Source organism: Moschus berezovskii, chromosome 5 (assembly GCF_049115385.1).
Source record: "Moschus berezovskii isolate FMDL1 chromosome 5, NW_MosBer_1.0, whole genome shotgun sequence".
Taxonomy (NCBI): Eukaryota; Metazoa; Chordata; class Mammalia; order Artiodactyla; family Moschidae; genus Moschus; species Moschus berezovskii.
In genome coordinates, this window is record NC_142464.1 from 104,159,914 (window position 1) to 104,182,805 (window position 22,892).

Below are 22,892 nucleotides of genomic sequence, written 5' to 3' on the forward strand. Positions count from 1 at the left end.
ACAAATAAAATGGGATATGAAACCTCTGTTTGATTGCTGTTGCTATTGTTGTTTTTTTCTTGTTTTTGTTGGGCATCAGGGTACCAAAATCTATGATCAACTCTTTCTTCTTCACTTTATAACTATATTGATTGAAAAGATGAGGCAGAGAGGCGGGAGGTGGGGGGCGGTGACAGAGGCAAAAACATATTGACTCATTTTTTAATCTAAAAATTAACACTCTCAGCTCTGTTAGTATCCTTCAAAGTTCTCTGCTGAGTAAAGGAAAGAAGAGATAAGAAGGGAAGAGGAAAGACAAGAGAAGGGAAGGGAAGGAAACATAGCAACCACAACTGCTAGGCATGGTGCCACATCAGTGGCCTTTCTGCAGCCATAAGACCCTTGGAACTATGGAAGGTGTACATGATGGCACAACTAAGGTGAAGATATATTTTATAAATCATGGCATAATAAAACAGTCGGCAGAAAATTCTGACTTGCCCAACTAGCACAATTCAGGCATAATTTTAAGTCCTTTCTACTTGTGACTAAAGATATACATTTATAAATGTATCTCTACACTTAACCTGAACTTTTCAATGTGCGTTGCCTTAACTTTCCAGATTTCAAAGCTCTTTCTAGGTTTCAGTCAATCAGTCTGCACACATTGGCTGAGCACCCACCCATGTGAACACCGTGATCTTACACTGTGATATGACAACAATTTACACCTAGTCTACAGCTACCCTCTCACCCATTTACAGGTGCAATGCCATTCTCCACCCTGGCTGGACACTGGGATCACCTAAACGCTTTAAAAAAAAAAAAAAAACATCTTCTGGACACTAATGGAAAAAATTATAATTTACTTGATGTGTGCTGGGGTCAGGGTATTTCTTGAAAATTCTCCAGAGCATTCTATAGTGCGGCCAAGAATTATGAAACTCTGATCTAATCTAATTTAAAAACCTTTCCATGTTGTTGGAAACGGCTTCCCAAGTGGCTCAGTTGGTAAAGAATCTGCCTGCAATGTGGGAGACCTGGGTTCGATCCCTAGGTTGGGAAAATGCCCTGGAGAAGGAAATGGCAACCCACTCTAGTAATCTTGCCTGGATAATTCCATGGAATGCTGTTGGAATGCTCTTTTCCTTACCTATTCTGCCAGTCAGTTCTTCTACTAAAGGGGTTTGGAGGCAACTAGGATAATCTAAAATGTAAAATGCAGTTTCTGGGATGGATGACATATAGCCAGAGAGAACATGGATTAATTCCAAGCCCAATCTCATTTTCTCAACTATGAAACAAAGAGGAAAATACCTGTACCACAGGGCCATTGTGAGGATTAAATGGCACATAATAAGTACTGGGTTAGGGGACTTCCCTAGCTGTCCAGGGGTTAAGGCTCCACACTTCCAATGCAGGGGGTGCAGGTTCAATCCCTGGTCAGGAAACGAAGAGCGAACAGGCCATGCAGCATAGCCAAGAAAAAAAAAAAGTAGACTTAGTTGTAGGTACTATGGTTGTTATTGACAGTGGTCATTCCTCTGTTCGTAGGATTTTGTTCACCCAGTTTACTTTCTTCTTGATTCTAAGGAGAGCTCACTCAGCAAACTGAGGGTTGAAAAAAATTGATAAAGACCCAAAAAGGAGGAGGGAAAGGAATAGAGGAAAGAAAGTTTTATACTGAAGCTTTACTGAGAACAAATTATATGGAAAGCTATAGAATGAGGTGGGAAGACTCAGCTTTGGAGTAAATCAGAAACGAACTAAAACTTCGGTTCTGCAACGAGTGTAAGCACTGGCAGTTGTTTAATTTCCTGCAGCTCAGTTTCCATATCCATAACATGTAAATAAGAACGGCTGCATTCACTCATTCCACAGACATTTATTAGGCGACTACTACCACATTTATGAAAGTGTTAGTCGCTCAGCGACCCCATGGACTGAAGCCCACCAGGTTCCTCTGTCCATGGAATTCTCCAGGCAAGAACACTGCAGTGGGTAGCCATTCCCTTCTCCAGGGGATCTTCCCGACCCAGGGATCGAACCCAGATCTCCCACATTGCAGGCAGATTCTTTACCATCTGAGGCACCAGGAAGCCCATCATCTTTTTAATATAACGTTATTATATTTGGCAGCTTTGCATATTTCAGAAAGCTGTGGGGTCTGGACAGAAGAGCTATTAGAGGAGATAGACCAGAGAAAGGAAGTGGCTAGTGCCCAAAACAAACCCTCTTCACTACAGTTTTCCCTCTGCATTGCCATGTTGCTCTTCTAGAAAACCTACAAATGGTGGCAAGCTGAATTTGAGGTGACAGATGGCACAACGGACAGGAGTCCAGACTGCTCCAGCCAATTATCTACCACCGCATCCTTCAGCGGTTTCATGTTAAGCAAAAGTAACACCAACACTAACTCCACGGGGTTGCTGTGAAAAATCAAAGGAGTTGACGCATGTAAAGAATTCAGTGCAAAGTCAGTGTCACATAGACATTAGTTATTATTCTTTTATCAAATGATGTGCCAGGAACTGAGCAGGGTCATCTGCCAGCCAGCCCTCATTCTTTCATCATGCCACCCGGCATCATACCACGAATGCAACCCACAGGTCAAACATGGTGCACTGGCCACCTTAACTCCCAGCTCTAACGCTCACTGGTCTCAGTAATTTTGTGACTTTGTTGTGTCCTCTCTGAGCTTGCATTTCTCCCTCTGAAAATGGGAATATTGATAGTATTTATCTAGCAGAGTTGTTATAAAAATTAAAGGGACTATTACTTGTATTATCAGGGCTTCCCTGATAGCTCAGTTGGTAAAGAATCCTCCCGCAATGTAGGGGACCCCGGTTTGATTCTTGGTTCTAGAGGATCCACTGGAGTAGGGATAGGCTACCCACTCCAGCATTCTTGGGCTTCCCTTGTGGCTCAGCTGGTAAAGAATCTGCCTGCAATGCAGGAGACCTGGGTTTGATCCCTAGGTTGGAAAGATCGCCTGGAGAAGGGAAAGGCTACCCACTCCAGTATTCTGGCCTGGAGAATTCCACGGGCTGTATAGTCCATGGGTTCACAAAGAGTCGGACACGACTAAGCAACTTTCACTTATTACTTGTAAACAGTTAGTACACTGCATGGCACCTAAGTGTTCAATAATCAATACCAACTGTTTATATCAATTTTCTGTGCATGCATGCTAAGTTGCTTCAGTCATGTCCAACTCTTTGCGACCCCATGGACTGTAGCCCACCAGGCTCCTCTATCCACAGGATTCTCCAGGCAAGCATTCTGGAGTGAGTTGCCATGCCCTCCTCTAGGGGATCTTCTAGGGATCGAACCTGAGTCTCCTATGGCTCCTGCATTGGATTCTTTACTGCTGAGCCACCAGGGAAGCCCAAGTGTTAGTTGCTCAGGAAGATCACGTTGCAGGCAGATGCTTTATGTCTGAGCCGCCAGAGAAGCCCATCAATTCACTGTACTGCTCTCTTAACCATTGAAGGTAATGTAAATAGGAAAAATCACCTTTGTTTTTCACAGTTTGGGAGCCTTATTTGAGAACTTCTCTTCACTAGTGCTCCTAAAACACATAGAATTTTTAAACTTTGTATTAAGTTATACAAACTCCAATTCATATGCATATGTTCAGTATTGCTCTTGAATAGGTGAATTGAATATCAACAACCCCAAAATGTACTTCTATCACAGCACAATTTTAAACTATTTTAGGAAAATTATCATTTCTGATAAATAAAACTTCAATTCTCACATTTCTACCTTACATATTAATTCTTAAGACTTTGAGAGTTTGAATTGAAAAATACTATTCAAAGTCACGAAAGTAAAAGGAAATGTGCCCATTTATTCCAAACTAACTCAAGAAGGAAATAATTATAATATTAAAATAATACAAAAATAAAGTATTAATGTTGTTAATAAACAGTTTTAATTCATACAAAAGAATAAGAGGAATGAGAGTGAGAGGCTAATAATAAAAAATAAAAGTAAATAACACCTCATTCAAAATTTGCTGACATGGGTTATGGGTTACAGCAGAATCTAAAGACTAGTGCCAAAATTACCAATCTAATTTGTTATTTTGGTTACATACAAGGTTTTTTTTTCTCTTAGCTGGCATGTTTATTTCTGAAAGAGATTCATCTTTGGATGGAGTTTCATTATTACTTTCAGTATGAACTATGGTACAGAAGCTCTAAATATGGCCTCTATCAATGTCTTCCCACTCTATATGCACCCATTCTCCCATCAAAAGTTGGAATTTATCCCCCATCCCTTTGATTCTGGCCCAGCCCTGTTACTACCTGGCACTAGAACAAAGTAGAAGTGATATTCTTAGACATCCAGCCCTTAAGAGAACTGGAGACACTGTTTCCTTCATCTCATAGTACTTACTCTTGGACCCAGTAATCATGCTGTGAGAAGTCCAGGCCACAAGCCGAGGTCCCATGGAGGAAAACATATTATTCCAGTAACGACCACTCTCTGTGCTCCATAACGGTAACCACCTTCTATGATTATAGCACCAGATAATATCATGTGGGACAGAGAAAGCTTCCATTTGAGCCATCCATCACAGAACAGTGAGAGATAACAAAATCATTGCTTAAGCCACTAAATATTGGGGTGGTTTTTCATGATCACTATGCCTGCTCCAGGACTAAGTCTAAATGAGGCACAGGACTTTTCCCTTTATGTACCCTTGGTAGCTAGCTGCCGTACAAAAGCTTTGATTACCCTGAAATCACCATGGTAGCAGGAAACTTAACCTAGCCATGAGTAGAAGTCATGTGTACCAGAATGAAGACTCAGGCAACAGTCCTAGCTGAGCTCCTAGACAATAGCCAGCACCAGCACGAACTTTCGAACCACGTGGGTGGGGTCATTTCAACTCTTTTAGCCATTCCAGCTTTCTAGCTGACAACAGGCAAAGCATAAGAACTGCCCATTTAATGCACAATATCATGAGAAACGACCAGTTGTATTTACACCACTAATACTGGAGTAGTTTATTATGCAGCAATAGATAATCAAAATAAATGTTGTGACTAAAGTAAAAGCTAAATGACTTTGAAGAGATGGATAGTAAATACTGGAAAGGCAGTGAGCAAATTGTTACTGGAGGCTCAGTTTCATGCTCATTCATATCTGTTGCATTCCATTGGTTAAAGTTAGCCATAGGCCCAGCCCACATTTTTTAAATTATATATTTAAATAAAAATAATTATGTACACATATGTAAATACATGTGTATATTTAAATATATATAGTTAATATATAAATATATGTGTACTTATGTATATATATAAATATATAAAAATACTTGCTGCTGCTGCTAAGTCACTTCAGTCGTGTCCGACTCTGTGTGACCCCATAGATGGAAGCCCACCAGGCTCCCCCGTCCCTGGGATTCTCCAGGCAAGAACACTGGAGTGGGTTGCCATTTCCTTCTCCAATGTGTAAAAATGGAAAGTGAAAAGTGAAAGTAAAGTCACTCAGCCGCGTCCGACCCCTAGCGACCCCACGGACTGCAGCCTACCAGGCTCCTCCACCCATGGGATTTTCTAGGCAAGAGCACTGGAGTGGCTTGCCATTGCCTTCTCCAATAAAAATACTTATATACACATAAATTATACCTATTACATATATAATCATATTTGTCTCAGGGGTAAATCTGCCTGTCAATGCAGGAGATGTCAGAGAATAGGGTTCAACCCCTGGGTCGGGAAGATCCCCTGGAGGAGGACATGGCAACCCACTCCAGTATTCTCACTTGGAAAATTCCTTGGACAGAGGAGCCAGGCACACTACAGTCCATGGGGTCACAAACAGCCAGACACAACTGAGTGTGTGCACTCCTGCACACGTATGCATATATGCTGTATGTATTCTGTGTTTCACTGGAGGTCACAAAAGAGCAATCTATCACAAAAACTTAAAGCCTCATACATCTATGCTACCAAATGCCAGTTTAGATAACTCTATAAGCATAAGTGTTAGAAGTATGGAGGCAGAGGAACCAGAGATCAAACTGCCAACATCCGCTGGATCATCGAAAAAGCAAAAGAGTTCCAAAAAACATCAACTTCTGCTTTATTAACTATGCCAAAGCCTTTGACTGTGTGAACCACAACAAACTGTGGAAAATTCTTCAAGAGATGGGAATACCAGACCACCTGACCTGCCTCCTCAGAAATCTGTATGCAGGTCAAGAAGCAACAGTTAGAACTAGACATGGAACAACAGACTGGCTCCAAACTGGGAAAGGAGTACATCAAAGCTGCATACTGTCACCTTGCTTATTTAACTTATATGCAGAGTACATCACGCAAAAAGGCGAGCTGGATGAAGCACAAGCTGGAATCAAGATTGCCAGGAGAAATATCAATAACCTCAGATACACAGATGACATCACCCTTATGGCAGAAAGTGAAGAAGAACTAAAGAGTCTCTTGATTAAAGTGAAAGAGGAGAGTGAAAGAGCTGACTTAAAACTCAACATTCAGAAAACTAGGATCACAGCATCTGGTCCCATCACTTCATGGCAAATAGATGGGGGAACAATGGAAACAGTGACAGACTTTATTTTCTTGGGCTCAAAAATCACCGCAGATAGTGACTGTAGCTAGGAAATTAAAAGACGCTTGCTCCTTGGAAGAAAATTTATGACCAACCTAGACAGCACATTAAAAAGCAGAGACATTACTTTGCCAACAAAGGTCCATCTAGTCAAAGCTATGGTTTTTCCAGTAGTCATGTATGGATGTGAGAGTTGGACTCTAAAGAAAGCTGAGCACAGAAGAATTGATGCTTTTGAACTGTGGTGTTGGAGAAGACTCTTGAGAGTCCCTTGGACTGCAAGGAGATCCAACCAGTCCATCCTAAAGGAAATCAGTCCTGAATATTCATTGGAAGGACGGATGCTGAAGCTGAAACTCCAATACTTTGGCCACCTGATGGGAAGAACTGACTCAATGGAAAAGACCGTGATGCTGGGAAAGATTGAAGGCAGGAGAAGGGGACGACAGAGGATGAGATGGTTGGATGGCATCACAGACTCTATGGACATGAGTTTGAACAAGTTCTGGGAGTCGATGATGAACAGGGAAGCCTGGCATGCTGCAATCCACGGGGTCACGAAGTGTCAGACTCGACTGAGTGACTGAACTGAACTGTACTTTATCCTCAAGAGATGATCAGCCAGGGATATGAAATGAACAAAACTGCAAACAAAATGTAGGAATACACAGAAACTTTATAAAGATTTCAGTTCAGTTCAGTTGCTCAGTTGTGTCCGACTCTTTGCGACCCCATGGACCGCAGCACGCCAGGCCTCCCTGTCTATCACCAACTCCCGGAGTTTATCCAAACTTATGTCCATTGAGTCGGTGATGCCATCTGACCATCTCATCCTCTGTCGTCCCCTTCTCCTCCTGCCCTCAATCTTTCCCAGCATCAGGTTATTTTCCAATGAGTCAGCTCTTCCCATCGGGTGACTAAAGTATAGTTACATAACATAATTAAATATTGCTCTTGGAAAACAAAACTTAGTAGATTGAGTAGAATATGAGACAAAACAATCTTCTCAAGATGTTGTTCATGTCCGTACAAATTTACTATCAATTTATAATCCACTTAGCATTGTACTTACCTGAGCAATTACAGATAAAGCATTTAGCAAAATGTCTGATACATAGTAACTGCTCAATAAACTTTACTACTTCTGTCTCCTTCCATTAATAAACCACAATATTATATAATCAGTCTGACAAAATTAGAAAAATTACAGGAGGGGAAATCTGCTCACTCATTCAATGTGGGACCATCCTAGCTATCTATTTAATTATGCCATTATATACTGTTATATGGCATACAGTGTGAAGAATAAACTGAAAAAAAAAATTGTTCCCTATTAGCTCAACTTAAAAAATTTTCAAGGGTTTCAAAAGAGTGAAAGATGATTTTTCAGACAAAACCATTGCTAATACATTATCTTAGGAACTCACACTTTATATAAAAACTTGCTTACTGTCTATTTAACATGTCACTGTAAGGCCAATATATGTCAAGGTCTCTGTGGTACAGATTCCAGACCAATGAATCCAAGGTCAGAGTCCTAGATTCAAAAATGTCTGCTTCCAAAATGCCCCATACAATATGGGTTTGTGAAAATTTGTCTCTAATTTAGCCTATACTTATCTAAGTGAGGGACCTAGATGACACCTAAAGTCTGTATCTGCTGTATCTTGTATGTTTATACCCCATTTCCTCATTCAACACCTTAGTGGGCCATGAAAAAATGACCTCTGCATTTTACCACCTTAGTGTGCCAGGTCTGTCTTCCAGACATGAGCAACAATGCATTTAATTTTCTAGAACATACCCATAAAGCAAACATGGGACTTCACTAAAAACTATTCCCATATCCACGACTAGAATCTAAGTTGCTGCCATGCTCAGACCTCTCAGAATTAGCACAACGTGGGACCAGCACTGACTTTTCTCAACAGGAAAAATTACTTCCCTATTAGAATCTAAACAAAAACAACTAGTCACTTCCTCTCACCACGTCACTGGTTTGTAAGAGAACAGAAGAAATTTAGAGGATGAATATATCTTTGAATTAGGACAACTCTGACTAATTCTGGAAACCAGCTAGAGAAAGGGGGACAAAGATTCTGAGCCAGTGGAATGGTTGGGTGCTCGTGCTCAAGAGCCACGTGCAGGGGTGAACTCTGGCTCTGACTTAGCCGTGTCACTTTGAGTCAAGTCACTTGACTTCAAACTTCTGCTAGAATCTGGGCACATAATGGTGATGAGGCGGTACAGTGATAAGACCCAGATCTCATCTCAGCCTCGGCCTCCTTCCCACCTAGTCATTAATTAGGCCTCCTCATGCATTACGTGCACTTAATCACCCCAACATGTTATCACCCCAACATTTCTACACAGTAGGAATGATTAGCTCCTTATAACAGACAAGGGAATTGGATAGCAAGAGGTGAAATAACTTGTCCAAAGTTACACAGCTCGTATATTGCATCTATGTTTTTCTGACTCAAAGTCCAGTCCTGATGTTTACCTTTAACAAGCAACCTTCAGGATCTGTGCCCCCCACCACCAGGCTTCCCTTCTGGCTCAGCTGGTAAAGAAGCCACCTGCAATGTGGGAGACCTGGGTTCGGTCCCTGGGTTGGAAAGATACCCTGAAGAAGGGAAAGGCTATCCACTCCAGTATCCTGGCCTGGAGAATTCCACGGATTGTATAGTCCATGGGATCGCAAAGAGGTGGATGTGACTAAGCAACTTTCATTTCACTTCACTTCAGCACTCCCCAAGTTAACAGCTGAATATGTTGTATTCCTATTCAGGAAATCAACCCTGAATAGTCATTGGAAGGACTGTTGCTGAAACTGAAGCTCCAATACTTTGGTCACCTGACGCAAAGAGCCAACTCATTGGAAAAGACTATGAACCCGGGAAAAATTGAAGGCAAAAGGATAAACGGCAGCAGAGGACAAGATGGTTGAATAGCATCACTGACTCAATGGGTTTCCCTAGTAGTTCAGCTGGTAAAGAATCCGCCTGCAATGCAGGAAACCCCAGTTCGATTCCTGGGTCGGGAAGTTCCCCTGGAGAAAGGATAGGCTACCCACTCCAGTATTCTTGTGCTTCCCTGGTGGCTCAGACCATAAAGAATCTGCCTGCAGGGCAGGAGACCTGTGTTCAATTCCTGGGTTGGGAGGATCCCCTGGAGGAGGGCATGGCAACCCACTTCAGTATTCATGCCTGGAAAATCTCTATGGACAAAGAAGCCTGGCGGGCCACAGTTCATGGGGTCAAAAAGAGTCGGACTTGACCGAGCGACCAAGTACAGCATACCACTAACTCAACGGACATGAATTTGAGCAAACTCCAAGAGATAGTGGAGGACAGAAGAACCTGGCGTGCTGCAGTCCATGGGTTCGCAAAGAGTCAGACTGGACAGAGTGACTGAACAGCAACAACAGCAATGCTCTATTCTTAACGTTTATACTTTCTAACTCCTGAGTTCCATTCTGATACCAAGAGGGTTGTTTCTGGCTACATAAGTCAGTGACATTTCTTTTAAACCTAAGCATTATTTTTTTTATAAATTGTACATTATTCAAATAAAATTGAGTAACCTAAATGTATAGAAACTAAAACATGAAGGAGTCCCCACCTTGGATCTCACTGAAGGAACCCCCACCCTGACTCTCATTGCTAAGACAATACTGTTGTTAGCAATCTGTTGCTCATCTTCCAGACTTTTTCCATGCATTCATTATCATACACACATACCATAAAAACCACTAAACTTTTTGTTTTTGTTTATCATCTTTGAGTATTCCACAACTTGCTTTTCTCAACTAGTATATCTGAGACATGTTTTCATAGCAATATATATAGATTTTCCAATTCTTTGAATGACTGTATAGTATCCAATTCTATGTATATACTCTAACTTAATTACAGTATCATCAACTGATGAGCATTTAGATTTACTACCATTTTCACATTATGAATAATGCTTCAGGGTTTAATCACGCACATACCTATCTTTGCACACTGATGCACTATTTCAGTAGGGCATAGTCCTAAAAAGTAAAATTTCTGATAGGAGACTTCTAAATGTTTACAAATAATGACAAATTTCCCTGCCTGCAAATTGAATGAACCAATTTATAAATTACCAACTATCTTATCACAAGTAAACTTTTAACTTGGATTCAAAGGAATTAAAATAAATTCTTTCAAATAACTTTTACACTTTTTAAATAAATTTAATCAAATGACTTATTTTTATTTCTTAGAAGTTTGCCTATGGAATATTTTTTCTTAAGTAATTGATTATTATTCTCAGGTCAAACAATTATATGACTTTTTCAAGTTGGGGACAAGTATATCAAAAAGAGAGTTGCAAATGTTTGTAACTGATCTATAACAATAGGAATGAGAAGATTAGCAAATTAAATCATGTTTCATTGTTTCTTAAGGAGAGAAAACATTTGATAGCAGTTAATAACTCAGGTTCTAGAGTCAGACCAACCCAATCGTTCATTCAGCATATATTTACTGAGCATCTACTATGTTTCAAGCTCTGTTATAGGAGTTAAGATACAGAGGTAAAGGTGAACAAGACAAAGAAGATCCCTCTGCTCTCATGCAGTTTACATTAGGGTTACGGAGAAAATAAATCGATTAATTATCAGAACAATTTCAAAAAGTGACAACCAAATAGAGAATTATGAGACATTCCTGGGAAGGTGGAGTAGGATTGCTTCACACCTGATGCCAAGGCAAGGCCTCTCAGGGGAGGTGACGCATGGGATGAGGCCAGGGAAGAGCAAAACTGCTAGTTCAGAAACACGCTTGGCCCGTTCAGGGAAGGGAAAGGTGGCCAGTGGGCGAGGCTGTGGCATACAGTGTTAGGACAGGATTGGGTGAGCAGTCAGGTAGGGCTTTTAGGCCACTGGGAAATGCTTTCTACTCTAAGTCATCAGATTGTCTTAAGAACAAGAGTGGCACGATCTACTCTATGTTTCAAGAGACCATTCTGGCTAATATACTCCTCATCACCGATTAACTGTGTGTCCTTGGACAAGCTACATTTCCTTTCTCAGCTTCAGTTTCCTCATTTATAAAGTTGAGATAATAGTATTTATGACATGGAGTTGATATAAGGGTTAAGTTATGAATGGAAAGCATTTTGCACAGCATCTAGTACATAAAAATCTTCACTAAATGTTTCCAACTAAATCGCTTTTACCTCATTAAGATTACACTGAACAGAGCTAAGCATAATTCACTATCACCAATTATTCAACACAATAACTAAAAATATCCTTTTAAATGAGTCTTGATTCAAATTCTCTTAACACTGAGAGGCTGGATATTTCCATATTGAGTCAACACTCAACACTTTCCTCTTACTGGATCCTATAATACAGCCCTGAGTTATATGTGTTACACTCCTCACTATCACACACAAGATTATCCATCCTTGTGTTACCTCCAGAGCACATAATGCTCAAAACATGGTATACAGGGTAGGCAGAGCAGGATGGTGGGTAGGTGAGTGGAGGGATCACCAGATATATGGAGGATAAAAGAAAAAATTCTTGAAAGTCCCTTAGACTCCAAGAAGATCAAACCAGGCAATTCTACAGGAAATCAGTCCTGAAAATTCATTGGAAGGACTGATGCTGAAGCTGAGCTCCAATACTTTGGCCACATGATACAAAGAGCCTATTCATTGGAAAAGACCCTGATGGAAAAGACTGAAAGCAAAAGGAGAAGCAGGCAGCAGAGGATGTAGATAGCATCTCTGACTCAATGGACACAAATCTGAGCAGGAGACAGTGGAGAACAGAAGAACCTGGCGTGCTACAGTTCATGGGGTCGCAGAGTCAGACAGGACACAGCAACTTAACAACAACAATGAAAATAAAATAAAAATCATGAGGGCAAAAGAAGAGAATGTTTCAGATTGAAATATTCAAAATAATAATGTTTTTAGGACTTTTCTGGTGGTCCAGTGGTTAAGAATCTGCCTGCCAATGCAGGGGACAGAGGTTTGATCCCTCATCCAGGCAGATTCCACATGCCACAGGGCAACTAAGCCCGCGAGTCACAACTACTGAAGCCTGAGTGCTCTAGAGCCCATGCTCCACAATAAGAGAAGCCACTACAATGAGAAGCCCTCACACCGCAACTAGAGAGTAGCCCCTACTCACGTCAACTAGAGAAAGCCCACATGCAGCAACGAAAACCCAATGCAGCCAATAAATAAATATAAATTAAAAAAAAATAATGGTTTTGAATCATGAGCATATAAAATGGATAACTGATCATTTCTTGCCATATTTATTATTCTGTTCATGCATTTACATAGTTCCACACTTCATGATGGAACCCTAACAGAAGACACAGTCCAACTGTAAGGACTTACGGCCTTACTTCCTCTTGCTTCCTCTCTACTGAAGATATTTAGCAACACTTTGAAACATGAAAGAGGTACTTCTCATATTTACCAAGGCATGGAAGAATTATGAAGAATATAAACAAAACTGTGAAACCTGATGTATTTGACTTTTGCTTTTTCTATGCACTCAGACGTCTAAGTGTGACATCAAGAAAGTTCATGCACAGAATTCCCCTTTCTAGACTTTGAAACAAGGTTCCCCAATAGCTGTGGCAACATTCGTTCAGTGATCTTGCGTCTAAATATGCGAATGGCTTCTACACACTTAAAAGGCAGGAAGAGAGATGCAGATGTAGAAAATGGACACGAGGACATGGAGAGAGTGGGTTGAATTGAGAGATTAGGCTTGACATAAATACATCACCCATGTGTAAAACAGATAGCTGGGGGGAAGCTGCTGTATAGTATATGGAGCTCAGCTCGGCACTCTGTGGTGACCTAGAGGGGTGAGATGCTGGGGCAGGAGGTGGGTGGAAGGAGGGGAGGAGGGGGAAGGGGTTCCAAGGAAAGGGAGGTCCAAGAGGGAGGGGTTATATGCATACATATAGCTTACTCACTTTGTTGTACAGCAGAAACACACAACATTGTAAAGCAACAATACCCCAATTTTTTTTTAAAAGGGGGTATAATGAATGAAAAGTGACCTTATATCCAAATATAGAGGACCACAGAAATTTGAAAAGTTACTAATTTAATTAAATAAAATTGGTAAAAGAACAACTAGGTTCAGAAAATAATCCTGTAGTGGAAACTGTTCTGTAATATACAAAATACTTTTCTATGCATTGTCTTATTTTTGATCCCCACAAATCTCTTAAGAAAACACAGTAAACAAAAAAAAGAAGAAAGAAAGAAAACATAGTAGGTTATGCCTGCAGTTTATAGACACAAATACGGACACAATGAGATGATTTATCCCAAGTCTCTAACCAATAAGTAGCAAAACTGGATCTCTCACCCAGGCCTTGTCAGTGCACATTCTGCTACCCCAAACTAACGCAATTTGGCAAACAGGGAAATTTGTTAAAACTAAATTTATTTCTATTTAAAAAGAGACAGAAGAGCCAACTATGTTTTTCTTTAAAGTTGCAAGTAGCATTATATTAGAATTCCTCCTGGACTACTATAAACTCTTTCAAGCAGTACAATAATCCCTTTATGTAAGGATAATGCCGCCCCATCATTAAAATCCTGCACACTCCCTAACTGCAGATAATAACAACAACAAAGCTCTCTTCTCTTGATACAAATATGCCAGACTCTGTTCCACATTGTCCACACTCACTGACTTCAATTTTTACAGCAGTCTTATGAGGCAGGTATTACTATTATGACCATCATCGTTATCATTATTCAGATGGAAAAAAGAGAAGCATAAAGAGATTGTCACTTGTCTGTGACCATTTGGCTAGGAAATTGGTTCAGCAACTTTCAGCTGCAATATTACGCTGCCTCTGGAAAGAGAAGCCTCTTTATCCCAACCTCTGCCTTCTCAGATTCAACCAATGATAACGGAAAGTCTTTTGTGAGATTCAGTTCAGTTCAGTCTCTCAGTCATGTCTGACTCTTTGTGACCCCATGAACTGCAGCACGCCAGGCTTTCCCGTCCATCACCAACTCCTGGGTTAAAATTGTGTTAGTGAGATTGTGTACAGTAATATAAATTTACTATTACTACAGTGTAAAGTAATAGTAAAAATTGTGTTAGTGAGATTAACACAATTTAAACCCTTTCTGTGCCTGCTGATGCAATACCAATCTTGCTGACCTGTGATTACAGTTCATCAAAGTGCTGGAGAACTCACATATAAAGTACCTAACAGAGAACCTAGCACAAAGTATGCAGTTAACAATTACTGAGAGTCTACTGTGTGTCTGGCAATATTCTAAATGCTTTTCTCTACATATGCACTCCACAAATGTTAGCATGGTTCTCTTTTGGTCTTAACGGATGTGCTATGTATATGCTCAGTTGCTCAGTCGTGTCCAATTCTTTGCGACCCCATGGACTGTAGCCCGCCAGGCTCCTCTGTCCATGGGACTTCCCAGGCAAGAATGCAGGAGTGGGTTGCCATTTCCTCCTCCACAGGATCTTCCCAATCCAGGATCAAACCTGCAGCTCCTGCATTGGCAGGTGGATTCTTTACCACTGAGCGACCTGGGGTGAATCAAAAGCTGTTTCTTTGGAAATTAAGCTGGGCAATGGAAAAAATTATTTTCATGAAGGCAAGGACTGTTATATCTATGGGAATAAACAGCTGTTGTATTTGGGTTGTTAGGGACTACTGTTGCCCCGGCCTTTGATGAGACCCAGATGCACATGAGAAAGTATGAAATGAAGTATGAGAGAGGAGACTGAGGTCATAAGCTGGACTCCCCACCTACAGAGAGATTTCCTCTCCAGGAAAACCAAAACTTAAAGCACAAATACGTTTGATGGATTTTCCAAATCAATTCTGGGAATTTTAAATAAGTTTCCTCTGTAAGCTCTTTTAAATATTATGTGTTCTCGACATTTTTAAAGTAAAAAAAAAAAAATACTTTATTTAAAGGAATTATAAACACAAAACTTCTCAGAAATCCACATATTACACAGAACAAGGTACAATAGCCTTCCTTGCTGAAACTATAGTTTGGAGAAATTGGGTTTCACAATAAAACTAACCCAGAATTGATCAAGAACTACCTTGTGTACTTCGTGTTAAATGAAGTAGAAAATCTCCCTTCCCACTATGGAAAGAACCATTCTTTAAAATGTCAACGACTACTTATTTTTTTAACTTTTTATTCTATGATGGAGTATAGCTGATTAACCATGTTGTGATAGCTTCAGATGGACAACAAAGGGACTCAGCCATACATTTACATGTATCCTTATTCTTCCCCACTCTCCCCTCCCATCCAGGCTGCCACCTAACATCAATGACTACTTCTAACTTGCCACAATGATTAGTTCATATAAAGTATTATGACATTGATTTGGGGAAAATTATATATATCTATGAAATTAAAGTAAAATTCATAAATATATATATTTATGAAATTAAAAGCAAGTTCTTTCATAAAGGTTCACAAGTTCTTTCATATTCGGCATCAATGGACCTCAGAGTAAGTCTAAAGATGCAGGATGTCTGCTCCGTCTAGTAAATTATCCAAATAGATCCATATCTTTCTCCTCCTTAATGTTCTTCAAACTCCTAGTTGATTAATATATTACATCTAAACAAGAAAGATGTACAACTACTTACAGTAACAGAGAAGGGGAGAGGTGGGAGGCAGTAAACACACAACTAAGGCAGAGATCTGGGTCTCATTGTACATTCCAAAGCAATATGAATGATATTGATTTTCAGATTAGCTGCTCTTTTATATTATTCATACCTCCTTTTCCCTCTATTAGTGAAGAGAACTAAATTGTCTGTGTACTTGCTTGATTCCACTGAGAGGCCTGAATCACCACTTGGAAATATCCATCATTCCTTTAAGATTAGTCTCTACTAAAAGCCTGCAGCAAAGTGATAATGCACTAACCTGTCTCCGGTTAATGGCAAAATAATGGTGGCTTGAGAAGAAAACACAATGAAAGATAATCTCATTTGAGGGCTGCAAAATAAGAAAAGAGGCAGTTAAAACATTTTTAAAAGAAATATTGATATAATACAGATGTATAACTAGGGAGTCTCATTTAAAATCAGTCTCACTGAACGGTTCAGGCTTCTTTTAAATGGAGCCCCTAAGTAGATCCATGAACTCTGCTCAACATTACCACTATCATATAAGTCATTCTGGATTTAGTCGCTGCTGCTCAGCACTCAGGCACTCCTCTCTGACCCACAGGGCCACTTTAGGAAGAAATTACCTAGAAAGATAAATTCCAGGCCATTGGAAATTTTTCTTTTTTTTTTTTTTGGTAGAAAGCTCTTTCTTTGGCCTTCTACCTCATCTCCGTCAAGGAGGCCAGTCCCTTCAGAATGATTATCATAGCAAGTTTAGGGCTGGAGACAAGCCGGTTTGATTTAATTACCACAACTATGAGAGGACTTCAAGCAAGTTATCCTGAGGTAGGATTACTTAAAGAGTGTCACAGACAATGTGAAAAAGAAGAACAAAACACATTTTGATTAGACATGTTCAGTTCTCTGTCTTAAGCATCATACTTCCAGCTGGCAACAACTGCCCTAGTGAGCTACACCTTTTAAGCTCCAAGCCTTGATCTCACAGAATGATTCCTGTTTCAAAGACACCCTATGCAATGTTTATTAAGATCTGAACCTGAAGCTGTAACACTCAGCTCTATAAACTGAAGAGCAGAATGATGCCCAACGGTTATACATATTTGAAAAGTCATTCACTTCAGTAGTCACCCTTGACTCATTTCCTACAATATATTATGAGTTAGTAACTGAACAACTAAACATGCGCCAGAGAACTGTTTATTACAGAATTCCAATTTGTAAACCCGACCAAATAAGAGCCCTACTTCTAGGAAACATACTGAAATGAACCACTGCTTTTGATCAAAATCTATGAGACACTCTGCACACTCTTGGATTAAATCAGAAAATTTATCAACAACTCTCTCTCCTGCCTTTGACACTTGAGGATATACAATCTTGTTTATTTTTCTTTCCTAGACAAGCTTACCTTAGACCCTGTCCAGAAATGAGTGTTATACTTGGCTTCTTAAACAGGAGCCTGATGACTGAACATGGACAAGCATACATTTTTATAGGGATAAGCTTACTGCTGCCAATAACTGAAAGCAAGGATTTCCTAGGCCTCTACAGATTGTTTGAAGTTACTTGCAACATGACTTTCAAAATGTTTTGATCATCCAAGCCTGTTTTAAAGAAAACATTTGGGCTAACACGACTGAAAGAAGCAATATTTAATGATACAGCTCCTTTTCATGTCCTTTCCATTATCTTGATAAACTTGCATTTCCTCATTGCATTTTTTCTTCTTTAAAAAGAAAAAAAAAAAAAAACAGGAGGAGGAAAAAAGCCTCAAAAGCCTAGTGTCCTAGGGTTACTTTTAAATAAGAAAGCCACTAATTTCTGGTTACCTCTAAATAAGAGAGTAAGCTGGATATCATAGCAGTTATGCTTTTTATAGGAGACAAACCAATCTTTTCTAGTAAGGCTTATTGCATATATAGAACAGTTAAATTTTAAACCAGCCACACACCCACACATTGTGTAAACACAAGTCATTTCCTTAAACACACACACACACAAGTGCCTTTTCTGGTAGTGGGTTATTAACACATGCTCATTTGAAGTTTACCAACACTTTTTTTTCTTAATGAGGACCTCAATAATGTTAAGAATTGTGTGGAATGGAAAATATATTATGGGTATTATTAGCATAAACTTTTAAAGTGATAAATTATGAGAAAGCATAAATGAAATTCAAAACAGATGAAAACTCAGAAAGGAAAAGACATTTGGAATCATATCTGAAGATACTTCCCCAGAGCCTGAGCCAAGTTTCTGGGATCCAGATGAAATAAGCCCTCAACAACTGAAGGGCTGTCCCAATAACAGTATGTGTGTGATAAGACCTTGAGGCACTTAAAAATCAACACTTCAGTAAAGGCTTTCCCTGCAAATGGTTTCCAGAAAAGGATACCCTATCGAGCCTTTGGTCTACTTGCCTCCACCTCAAAGTCCCCTGCTTAGAAAAGGAAAATAGGAGAAATACCTTACAAATCTCTCTGTAAGTTGCTGGACAAAATTGTAAATTTCAATCCAGTTATTTGCCACACTCCCAGACCTAAAAAAGAAAATTGAAAGAATCAGAAAAACAACACATTTACAGGGTTGTAACCTGACCTCTTCTTCAAGCCAAATTAACAGTATCAGCAACTGAAAGGTAGGTGCTATAAGAACCTAGGAAGTCTACCCATCTTCAGGGACCACCTGCCTGCTAATTGTCTGGAGTAAGATCCCAGCTCTTCAAATAAACACAGCCTTCCTTAGAAGGAAATGCAAACCAGAGTACGTTTAGACTGCCAAGCTACAGTGAAAGTGCTGTGCTCAGGATAAAACCCGGCAAACTTCGGCCAGCCTGAGGCGTTGAGGACTGAGGGACCCAGAAGGAGTCTTCTGTGGGTCCCAGGATCGCAGAAGGTTACCCCAAGTGACCGCACTCCCATTCCCTAAAAAACCCCGCAACTGGCCAGCAGTGACTGTCCATCTCCCTAGAGAGCCTAGCAGCTCGGGGCTCCTCCTATCACCCCGCAGCCCGCACAGATCAGAAAGCGCTCGCCTTTCGGACAGAGATGGCAACAGGGCGCCCATCACCGGAGTTACCCTTCACCCCTCCCCAGGTCCCACAGACATCTCAGCTTCCCCCCAGCACAGCTCACCACCCAGGGCCACTCTCCCCAAGAGACCCCGGATCCCTTTGCCCGCACTCACTTGTCCAAGACGAAGTAGAGATCAAAGGCTCCGTGGCAGGAGGGCTGCTCCTGGGCGCTCAGCAGCCCCCCGGGACCGCTGAGAGCGAGCAGCCACAGCCCGGGGACCAGCCAGCGCCCGGGACAGCGGGCCGGGGAGGGCCCCGCCACCATCCTGCGGCCGGGGGTCTGCGGCTCCCTGCTGCTCGCAGCCCCCCTCGTCTCCGCTCGGCTCCACTCGGGGGCGACGCGAGGGTGGTGGGAGTGACCAGGGACGCACCCTGAGCTGGCGGGGAGAGCGAGTCCCTTAGGGCGCCGCGCCTGGGTCAGCGGGACCCACGGACTGACAGCGGGAGGGAGAAGGGAAGGAGGGAGGTCCTAGGAGGACAAAGGGAGACTCTGCCGCCGCTGCCGCCGCCGCCGGAACTCTTGACGAATCCCCGTGGAAGAGCGACCCGGCCCTCCCCTTCCCGACTCCGGAGAGTTCCTGCAGCCCGGGGCCCGCGGCGGCTCTCGCGGAGAACTTCCTCCGCCGCCTCGGGTCGAGCCTCCAGCCTCCGCGACGGAGCTCGGGTCCTCCGGGAGGGCCGCCGGGACGCGGCCGCCGCCGCGCACACTTCAAAGCGGAGGACCGCCCGGTTCGGCGTCCCCGCCTCCGCCCGGCTCTGCAAACTTTTCCTCCTCGTACTCGGCTCTGGCACCGCGCGGCGGCCGGGCGGTCCTCTTGAGGGGCGGAGGCCGGGCGGCTCCGGAGAAGCCACTCGCAGCCCAGGCCAGAGCCGCAATCCGGCCGGGTCCCCGCGGTGGCCGTGTGCGCCCGAGGGCGGGGCCTGAGCCGAGCCACACACGCACACTTGTGGGTTCGTGCCGAGCCGAGATGACTAACGCTTGCCAGCTTTTGGAAAGGAGAGAAGTAGTTTAGAAAAACAGATGTCCTCTAGAAACTAAACAACCCCCCTTCCTGTACCCTGCAGGCTCGGCCTGTTGCAGCAGCTGTGCAGAGCAGCCCGTGGCGGGGGTTGGGAGACTGAGGTCTAACGGTCTTGAGAAAGGGCATGACCCCCTCGCTCTGCCCCACCCTCGTTATCACAAGCGCACTTGCTGCTCCCCTATCTAAAGAAGGCAACTTCCTTTTTTAATTTTTTTTAAATAAACCTACTTCATTCTTTCATCTCACTAAGACTAGAAACTTCTCTGTGTGGGGGTTTGGGGGGAGTAAGGGTGGGAAACTCTTCAGGAGTGAACAGTTGTACCTCAAAACATTGCATCTCACTGACATTCATCTCAAGCTCCAGATATTAAGAATTTCATCTCGGAGCCAGCTGGGTCACCCTTGCCAAACTTGCACAGGAGCAAGAGTTTGCAGGCATTTTGGATTCTCTGCTTACCCATTCTGCACTCAGCCTCTCCTCTCTGCCCCCACCGCAACTTGCCTTCCTTCCCCTGGTGGAAACTGGCTTTTAGAGTCTAACCATCTGACCGCTGTGTTAGTCGCTCAGTCGTGTCCAACTCTTTGTGACCCCATGGACTGTACCTCCTCAGGCTCCTCTGTCCATGGGATTTCCCAGGCAAGAATACTGGAGCCGGTTGCCATTTCCTCCTCCAGGGGATCTTCCCTACCCTGGATTGAACCCTCCTCTCCTGAGTTTTCAGTATTGGCAGGCAGATTCTTTACCACTGAGCCACCAGGGAATCCCACTGATATGTGATTGAGAGTAACATTCAGTGTCACCTCCTCTTCATTTGAATTAAATCAAGGCTTTATGATAAAAAGTTCATATAGTACTACATTACATGTTGTCTCAGCAGTTTGAATAGTTGTGGTGCATATTTAACTTTTCGTTTACATTGTCTTTGACTGCAACCAGATTTGCAAGCTGTTTGAAGATAGAAATCCATCACCTTAGTGTCTACTTTAGGTAAAGAATCTGACTGCCCATGCAAGAAACACAGTTCAGTCCCTGGGTCGGGAAGACCCCTGGAGAAGGAAATAGCAACCCACTTCAGTATTCTTGCCTGGGAAATCCCATGGACAGAGAAGCCTGGTAGGCTATAGTCCATGGGGTTACAAAAGAGTGGGACACAACTTAGCACCTAAAACAACAACAATATGCCTGGACTTGTTCTAGGGCTAGAGTTAAAGCTCAGAATAAGATGACAAGCCCCAGTTTCCATGAAGCTTGCAGTCTGGTTGAGGAGGAAAAGCAGGCAGAAATACATAAGTAAATGTCCATAGCCTTTCCAAGAGCTAGAGGAGGAAACATTTCCAGTGACTGCAACTTTCCAGAAGTATTAGCTTAGCACATTGAAGAAACAGAAAGAAAAACAGTGTAACTGGAGTTTCATGAGAGAGAGGAAGTAAGAGAGCCAGACAGGGGCTGGCTAGTATATGTGCTTCATAAACTGTGGTAAAGAATTCAAATATTTTATATTGTGTGACTAAAGCCCATTAAAGGAGTTCTAGGGGTGGGGAAGGGGATAAATTGTTATGATCTATGTTTTTAATAGATCATTATAGCTGATATGACACAATGAATTTGGAGACAGCAAGAATGAAAGCGAGAAAACCAGTTAGGAGACTAGTGCAGTACCAGGGCACAATAAAATGGTACCTTGGACCAGCGTCCGCCGGGAGCCAGCGAGGGAAATCCTACCCGTGGCAAAGGTCAATTGGGGAAGAGGCCTGATGGGCAAAGGCTAATCAGGACTCGAGGAACCCCCTGGACTTACCCGAGCATCTACCCCAAAGAAAACCGGAGTCTGACTGCCTTACTATCTTACGTCTCTTCCCAAGTCCTCTAATACTTACGGGGGCTTCCCCCCAACCACCTTTCTCTGAAAACATTAATTCAGAGCTGTAGTTAAAAAGTTCTCCTCAGCTTAAAAGGAGTGTTCCAATCCAAGCCCCTCTGATAGCTTTCTAACTTGCCTGACAAGTTTGTCCGGGCTCTTACAACTAGAATGTGACTGTTTACAGCCTCCCAGCCATGCAAGGACAGAAAGCCTAATATTCTAAAATACAGGAATCTGTTGAAGAAGTTAAAATCATTAGACTAGTACTAAAAAATATTTCATTGTTGAATCAATGCTTGGTGCAAAGTTTCCATATTTTCTATTGTATCCTTGGTAATATATTAATCACATATAGAGAAAATAAGTAGTAGCCTTTGATTTAACCACATCAGATCTTAAGTTAATAAATTCTTTTCTTGTAGCTCACTACACCCTTGCCTTATAGGAATGTAACCTTGTCATGTCTTTGGAGAATAGCGCCTGACTCTAGGAAAATCAGCTTGAAAGAATATAAGCTTTTTTCTAGCTAACTAACCTTTGTTAGGAGAGCTAACTAACCTTTATTAGCCTTTGCCATAAACTGTTAGCAGGCCTCCTGGCCAGAAGGTGATGTAAACCACCTAAAACTTTTGTGTATCATGAGACATACCAAAATAAGCCCTGATCCTGATAAGGGTCAAGATTGCTGACCCCGCGTGATTCTGGC

At 42.0% G+C, this 22,892-nt stretch overlaps 1 protein-coding gene across 1 annotated transcript in view; it reads right to left on the minus strand.

Annotated features, from left to right (window-relative positions):
* ANTXR2 (ANTXR cell adhesion molecule 2) overlaps window positions 1-20,370 on the minus strand; it is a 178,920-nt gene extending 158,550 nt beyond the window's left edge. The window contains exons 1-3 of the mRNA XM_055433967.2: window positions 19,416-20,370; window positions 18,697-18,768; window positions 16,525-16,596 (exon numbers count right to left, since the gene is read on the minus strand). Coding sequence (XP_055289942.1) covers window positions 16,525-16,596; window positions 18,697-18,768; window positions 19,416-19,567 — 296 coding nt within the window. The 5' untranslated portion in view covers window positions 19,568-20,370. The remainder of the gene's footprint in view (window positions 1-16,524; window positions 16,597-18,696; window positions 18,769-19,415) is intronic.
* Window positions 20,371-22,892: the final 2,522 nt, after the last annotated feature.